Genomic DNA, 8,118 nt, shown 5'->3' on the forward strand with positions numbered 1-8,118 from the left:
CAAAACGGTCTCAGATAAATTTTTAGTTCTTGGTTGTTAAGGACTAAAACAAAATAATTTGTCTTTCAGTGAATGACTGAGGTTACAATGCATTTGAAGATGGCTTTTCTAGCATGCAGCCAGTGTTTAGGGGAAGAGTGTGTAATAGACAGACACTTTTCTGCATGATTTATGTTAATACTGGTTGTTGGAAGACTTCAAATTCTCCCTTGTTTATGTCTCATCTGTCTGAATTTTAAAGAAGTGTATGTTGTTTAAGAGCAACCCCAGCTAATCTGCTTTAAAAAAATAAAATATAAGTGTAAAATAGCACCTAGTCATGGAGGCTCCATTACAGTGCTTGATCATTAGATGAATGTAACCATACTTTATGATACACTTAATTATATACACCTAAGGTACAAAGCAGCTGCACTTCTACCAAAAGAATGGGCCATTAATTAGGAACTAGTACTTCCTATATGCATTATTATTATTGCAGTTCACAATTATGCTTAAACCAGTCATTACACATTTTACTGCGCTGAAGATCTTGTTTTCTATAATATGTGTTTAACACTGTATTACAACTTTGTATGGCAGCCTCAGCCTGTTCCCTCTGTGCTTTTCAAAAGAGAGGCATGAAAGTTGGCAGGTAGTGTCTGCATTTCAATTGGAACTCCTACCTTTCTCTTTACTCTTAACCAAATAAAATAAAGGCTTTAGCTTTTCTAGCACAATACAAAAGAGCCAGGAAATAAAAGAGGAAAAATGTGGGTGTTTTCAAGTCTGATGTTTTCTCAAAACTATAGAATATTTCTTAATATTTTCAAAGTGAAATAGAAGCTGAAAGCATTAGGTAGAATCGTTTCATCATTTTATACTGAACTTGGGAAATAGTGATTGAAATGCATGTAATTTTCCAGCTCTAAAATCCCTCATTTTCTAAAGCATACAGCAGAATTTCTCTCCTTTTAGGAACAATAAGCCTTTTCATTGTCAGCAGTGTTCATACTATCCTACCCTCTGTGTAAACCATGAGATGGAGTTTGGGAAGATGCAGGTGGAAACAAACTCATGCCATTTTAAATATAAAGGTTTCACTCCTTTATATACTCAGAATTACTTCTGCTAGTGGCTGCAGCTTGTCACTTGTCAGCCTGTCTGGATGAGCAATATACACAGAAAGAACAATTTGAAGAGGATGGTCTTTGCTGGATAAACAACAAAGCATTAGTTACCTGGAAGGCAAGAAGACTGGCATGTTTTTTTCCCCAATGACAGTCTATAACAAGCAAATATTTGCTGATAATGTCTGACAATATAGCCACAGGAAGAAGCAGCTGAGGTAATTCGAGGTAGTATCCTTTACTGTCAGAGGGATCTGTGGCTTTCTAAGGTGATTAAACTGTTGGCAGCTATGCCATTGAAGATGTTAAATAGGAAAGATTTGCTAGTAAAAGACCCACCACTGCCTCAGAGCCAGCCTTACATCACACTATCACAGAATCATAGAATGGCCTGGGTTGAAAAAGACCACAATGATCATCTAGTTTCAGCCCTCCTGCTATGTGCAGGGTCGCCAACCACCAGACCAGGCTGCCCACAGCCACATCCAGCCTGGCCTTGAATGCCTCCAGGGATGGGGCATCCACAACCTCCTTGGGCAACCTGTTCCAGTGCTTCACCACCCTCTGTGTGAAAAACTTCCTCCTCAGAGAAAAAGTAACATGAACATTGTTAGTGATAACATCTGCAGTGCAGCAACCCAAAATAATACTTGGAATTACTAAGTAAGATTCCTTCATTTGGAAGACATGGGCTTCCTCTGCGGTACTTTCAGAGAGTGGGTTAGGAGTTAAAGAGGAATATGAAGAAAGATATAAAACATGAAGGGACTCAAGGAAAACGCACTACATACACAGAAGTTCAGTTACCTCAGCTTTCCTATGATATGGCCTAACGTATTGCAAATGTTTCTTCCTAGATGAGGAGCTCAGATTGGCCCATGACTGCTTCCTGGGGAAGCTGCCTACAGTGCATGCTCCTCCAAGGTTTGCACTCATGGTCCAGGCAAAATCAGAGACCACTGAGTCTTGGTATAAGAACCATGCCTGACATAGAGACTGCCACCAATTTGTATTGCATCCAAATCAGAACAGGCAAAAAAGCATGTCTCTAGTTTCAGAAAGTATAAATAGATCACAGAAGACCGATTATAGTGGAGACAGTAAACGTGCAACTTTTATTTTCCCAAATGTATCACCGTTGCAAAGGAAAATCACGGAAGGATGCAGGGCGATGGAGGCACAGGTTGGTGCCCAACACATGCAGCCATGGGCGGGGAGGTCACCGCCCAAGGGATTGTGACTGACATCAGCGAGAGATGACTGTGATCTCACTGACCCTCATTTATGAATTCGGGTGTCGGCAGCATCCAGCGTGGACTTGTGCCTAGCCTTCAGTCAAGCAGACCTGCAAGACTTGGAGTACTGACCGAGGACATTCTCGTGTTGTGCTGTGGTGCTGTTGGCATCAGTTCTTGGTGCCCCTCACCAGTGTTTCCCTGGCCCTGCCTGGCTCTGGCAGCCAGGGCTTCCTGAGGTACACGTGCAGCAGTGGAGGTGAGTGGTGAGCGGACACGGTCCTGGGGCAGCCTGTGGGGAGCAGTGATCAGGGAGCTTGCTGCTGAGGGATTGGGGCATAGCTGCTGCCTTCCCCAGGGACAGAGAGTGATCATGGCCTCTCTATCTTTTGCAGTTTGAGACACTTGCCCACTGCCGTGCCAGAGAGGGGAGCAGCTTCTCCATCTGAGCTCTCCCCAGTCCATCTTGCAGCCCAGGACCATGGAGGTGCCGTCCAACTGGATCTGCCCCATCTGTGGGAGGACTCAGGATGACGCAGCCTACGTCACCCCCTGCCTCCACCAACTTTGCTATGGCTGCGCAGTATGGTGGGCCAACAAGAAGCCAAGCTGTGCCATCTGTGGGCAGAACATCAGGACCATCCGATTCTCAGTGAGATCGGAGGATGATTACCTTGAGTGTCCCGTTCCTCAGCCCACACAACATTCGGATGATGGCCTGCAGGATGAGCAGCGGCCTGCAGAGCCGGCCTTCGTGGCCCCAGAGCACAACTTCCCCCCTGAGGTCTGGGCTGCCTTTTTCCGAGAACATCCGGAAGACCACAGAGCCCTGCTCCGGTGGCTCCACCGAGAGTTCAGGAGGACCTCTGGGAACAAGTGGTGGGTCGTGCACACAAAGCAGAGCATCGTGATGGTGTTCCTCTGCAGGCTGGGGCTCGACGAAGAGGCTTTGCTGCAGGAGCTGCGGCAATGTCTCAGAGGCCAAACATTGAGCTTTGTGAGGAGGCTCATTACCATCGCTGCAGCCATGTATGGCCCAAAGATCCACCAGCTGCAGGGCCTCCAGAACAACCCTGTGGACAGCCCCAGCCCCACCACCTCCCATGAGGGGCCTTCTGCCTCCAGCCCCGACCGCTCTGCCAGCCCTGCCGGCCCAAGCACCAAGGAGCTCCCCAGTATCCCTCGTGGGCATCCCAGGCACCCCACCACAGATATTGTGTCCGCAGAGGAGGAGCCAGGGCAGACAGCAACAACGGGCCCCTCTGCCCAGTGCAGGGACGGCTCGCCTGGGAAGCTCCAGCACCCCTCAAAGAGGAAGGCCAGCAGCAGCCCCCAGGACTCAGCCCCGCCAAGCAAGAGGCGGCCCCGGAGGCAGCACTAGGCCGGCATCCCACTGCCAGGCAGAGCACGACTCAGGTGGGCTGGGAGACTAACATTCACTTCTCAGTGTGCTTCTGAGTAAAAATTAAAAAAAAAAATAAAAAATTAAGAAAATGTCTCTGTTAATGACGAGGCAAATGGGGTTGCTGTCTCTGCCCATGCTGTTCGCTCCCTTTTCTGGTCCTGGGGAAAGCCACAGAATCATATGTTCACTTCCACCATCAGAAACCAGCCAGTCATATGCCCTAATAAAACAAGCATGGGTCCCAACACACACAAGATGGACCTCATGTTCTTCTAGTAAGAATTCAATCATCAGGATCCTCTCATACTGCCGGCTTCATGGCACAAATAATTACCTGCAGAAAAGTTGCAACTGTTGTTGTTGTTGTTGCTTCAAGAAAAAAAACTGAATCAAGCTCCACAGAGAACATAAAGCTAGTCTCAACACTGTTTCTGAAGATTTAACCCTTATATTTGTTGGCTAAGTAATAAGGTGACCAGCAGGAGGATGGCAGGTAAGGAATGCCACGTTACGCTACAGAAAAGCAAAGAGTTGGAGAAAAGGACCAGGGAAACAGAAAGTAGAGCAGCAGCAGCAGCAGCAGCAGCCCTCAAGTGGATTTGATTAAAATAATCTTCTGAGACTTTCTGTGTTTTGTTCTGTCACTGGTTTCTACACATCCCTAATGTTTCTATGTGTGTAACACACAACATAGCTGACATATACAAAGTCAGTGCCTGAATTATATACATTATTTGGTTACATCGTATTTTTGTAACACAAATATTAAAAAATGCCTTCTGGCCTCTTAGATAAATTATCATAGAATCATAGAATCATAGAACGGCCTGGGTTGAAAAGGACCACAATGATCATCGAGTTTCAACCCCCCTGCTATGTGCAGGGTCGCCAACCACTAGACCACTAACCATGGTTACTGTAGGCAGTGAAAAAAGTTCCTGATTAAGCAGGTAAGAAGTCCCAAAGAAATGGTGCTTTTGTGTTTGCCTTGTCTGCCTGCCCCTACTTCTTGCTAATGTGATCCAGTTTTGACAGAGCTGCTGCAGTCTCAGAGATGTAAGAGCATCCTGAACATAACAGGTATGACCTGGTGAAGAAAGGACAGGTATGGGGTAGGAGGACCCTGTGTGGTGTGTGGCTGGGATACCAGGCTTGCGAGACAACCTGGAGCTGTAGTGCTATGTGAAGAGGTGAAAGCTGACTTGGTGTCCCACTCACTGGAAAATCTGTTGTTTTTATAATATACAATAAAGAGAGCTTTGGAACTAGGCCTGTGTCTGGACAATCTGCTTCATGACATATTTTCTTTTCCCTACTGCTTTAAAGCCTGCTATAAATTTTAGTGACTGCTGCAGTCTCCTCAAGATCCTCCCAAGATGACAGGAGAACAACATGCTGATCTCTATGCTCAGACCCTCCTGAACATGCCCATATACCAGTGTCAGAGGGAAAAGCAGATGGTGTGAACTCGTTTATACCAGAATTACCCCACATGAAGTCTCCTCAAAGGCTTCTCAGTAAGATGGGCACATCTCCATCGCCTTTGTGTTACCTGAAAAGAACAAAGGAGCAGGAGCTAATATCTGGCTTCCAGAATAGCTGTCTGGCAGAAAACAGGAGTTGAAATGTCATGGAGTAGCAGAAAACAGGAACTGAGATGTCTTCGTGACATGAGGAACACGGCATCCTTTACATGGGAGCATGAACTGCTTGAACGAAGTAGTAAACAAGACTTGTTTTCATACTACTAAAGCTGTTATGACTTTCAATCTTCTTTCTGGTAATTTCTTTAAAACCTGTTGAGAACCCACAAGGTATACTTGTGTTTGCTCATCTAGGTTTATTTCTCTGTGTCTGTGTATTGCACTCAAGTCTACTGGGGGTATGTCTTGAATATGCTAATGAAATGCTTTGACAAACACATAGATACCCTGTGAAAATGAGATGTGGGAGAGGTAGTCACAAGTGCACTAATGAGGGAAGGAAGATCTAAGCTTAGGTTTGGACTAGGAACCCTCACTGGCTGGAATTGCATGTACCGCCAGCAGAAGACAGGTGTACCCTGCAGGAGAAGCTGAATAAATCTGATTCTGAGCAGTATCATCATCATTTTGTATCCACAGCACGTTCAACCCCACGTTCATTTGTGCATCTGTTGTGTACTTAGGTCTTTGTACTCCAGCAAGCCTTAAGTTATGTAAGTGGCTGCACGTCTACACCTAATAGACCATATGTTACAAAATGGCTCTGAGGTGGCAAAATAAGGATGGGCTCAACATGAAGCAGAGCACTTAACTGTGCTAGTGAAGAAACAGAGGGGATGTGTAACAGTAAAAAGGAACAAATCCTGCTTTAAGATACAGAATGGGAGGTGGGTAACTTTTCCCATAACAACAGGGGAAAAAAGTTTCCTGATGCTTGGAAAAAAGAAAGAAAAAAAAATATCTCTTTCATGCTTCTCTCTTTCCCTCTCCCACTTGTCTTCCTCCCCTATTTACTGATACCATCCCTGAGGAAAGGCTGTACTGAAGAGATGAATTGTAAATGTAGCGCAACTCAGTCTGATTTCTGCAGGACCAAACTCAACAGCTAGTGTTTGGCCAGACACTCCAAATGTCCTTAGCTTACATCACTTTAAAACCAGGGCTTATCACTGGCACAGGTCTAGCGAACAACATGAATGTTGGTGGATATGTTTTTTGGGTGCATCATTTCCAGTTCTGGGAGGCTTTTCAGTAAGCAGGACTTAGTCTTTGACCCTGGTCTGAAGGAATTTGTGACCAGAGAATTTTGTAAAGGAAAATGAAATGTGCTCCCCTGGCCCTTGGCAGGTTACTGTGCTGTCTATCTCAAACCATGTGAAGTAGTGGTGTTCAGCTCCAACTAGACTAAGACTGTGCTCCCAGGGCAGGCAAATGGGCAGACTGCAGTTTTTGTTGGGAACAAGCAAATTAAAGAATGTCAGCCAGGCAAAGACAACAGAAGGCTTTCCTCAACCCTGTGCTTCATCCAGGTATCCCATAAGACTCAGAAGATATTGCTCATTTGACAAAGGTCAGGGTTCTGGACAATTTTTGTAGTATTTTCTATTCCTGTAAACATCACATTTCCTGGGTTAATCAAGAACCATCTGCTTCATCTGCCCACTACTTGCTTCTATCCAGTAGAGGAAAAAAATATTGTGCACATATATATATATACTTAAATCTGTGTGTTTGTGTATGCATATATATGCATATATACAGTTAGTAAAATATCATAGAGATAGTGAACAAATCTGTGGATGTTTATTCTATTTCAGCTAGCTTTTAATTCTAGGGAAGCAGTACATTACCTCGGATTTTCCATCATAATAACTGTGTATAATAACAGCTTCTCTTTCATTTATGTCATTAACAAAAGTTACTGCTTCCTCTGAGTCCATCACACAAGAACCCTATGACTTTGAGTGTTTGAACTTTGAATAATATTGCAGAGTCTGACCCAGATACCATGGCAGGCTGCTTATTTGTACACATGGAAAAATCCTAACTCACCAGCAATGCAGGACAAAGACGAGGTCTAGAGCATTACAGTTTGCAAGAGACCAGTGTGACTGTACTCCAAAGAGTTAGGCAAATGAGAGGCTGACTGCTAGGTCTAGCTCCTCCAGTGCCCCCATGAAGAAGCTTGAAGCTACTGGAAGGCAGTCATGGCAGAAGAGGGCTTGGCATGGTCTTTCCCTGAGCTGACTTAATACCTGAGAAAATGCATAGCTGATTGTGCCAAACTGTGTGCTGTCCCAGTTAAAACAGTTACTCTTACCCAGGCTACCACATAGTACAGGTGCAAGCATGTCTCTGGAGACTATAGTCACTGCAGACCTAAGGAGATGCACATCTACAGCTTTGGTTTTCAGCTCTGCTACTGAACAAGAAAGATCACCAAATGTGGAAACCTTGGGTGCAGACTGGTTGACTTTTCTGCAAATTTTCTTCCCCCATATCCCATTTCTATGAGTCCTCTGTTCCTGTCCAGCCAATTTACCCCCTTGTTTTGTTCTGGACCTCCATTTTGAAAAATGAACCCCCTTCTGTGACACTTGTGACACTTTTTCAGGGTTAGATTTCACATTCTTCTGTTTCTGGTGGTTCCAAAGTGTTGCAGACCAGTGAAACCAATAGAATTTGTGGACTTAGATTATATGGCCTAGAGGATTCCCTGTCAACTGTCCCTAACAGGCTGAACTCAGCCCAAAGTGCTGCTGTTCCACTGCAGACACAGAATATCAGTTGAGCTACCTGTGAAGGACTGCTGCAAATGATTTGGCTTTGGACTGTAGGGCACTGGGAGCAGGCGTAGAAGAAGGGAAATTATCTTGCTCATAGTC

At 45.0% G+C, this 8,118-nt stretch overlaps 1 protein-coding gene across 1 annotated transcript; it reads left to right on the forward strand.

Annotated features, from left to right (window-relative positions):
- Window positions 1-1,733: 1,733 nt before the first annotated feature.
- Window positions 1,734-5,346, forward strand: LOC101747799 (E3 ubiquitin-protein ligase ICP0-like). Its single transcript, XM_004937653.4, has 2 exons — window positions 1,734-2,603; window positions 2,740-5,346. Exon 2 carries the CDS (start codon window positions 2,826-2,828, stop codon window positions 3,723-3,725), a length of 900 nt encoding a protein of 299 aa, XP_004937710.3. The 5' UTR covers window positions 1,734-2,603; window positions 2,740-2,825; the 3' UTR covers window positions 3,726-5,346.
- The last annotated feature ends 2,772 nt before the right edge of the window (window positions 5,347-8,118 follow it).

The sequence above is a fragment of the Gallus gallus genome, chromosome 1 (assembly GCF_016699485.2).
Source record: "Gallus gallus isolate bGalGal1 chromosome 1, bGalGal1.mat.broiler.GRCg7b, whole genome shotgun sequence".
NCBI lineage: Eukaryota > Metazoa > Chordata > Aves > Galliformes > Phasianidae > Gallus > Gallus gallus.

Excerpts from the sequence above, each read along its gene's own strand:
- LOC101747799 (XM_004937653.4), top strand. The coding sequence starts at position 2,826 with ATGGAGGTGCCGTCCAACTGGATCTGCCCCATCTGTGGGAGGACTCAG.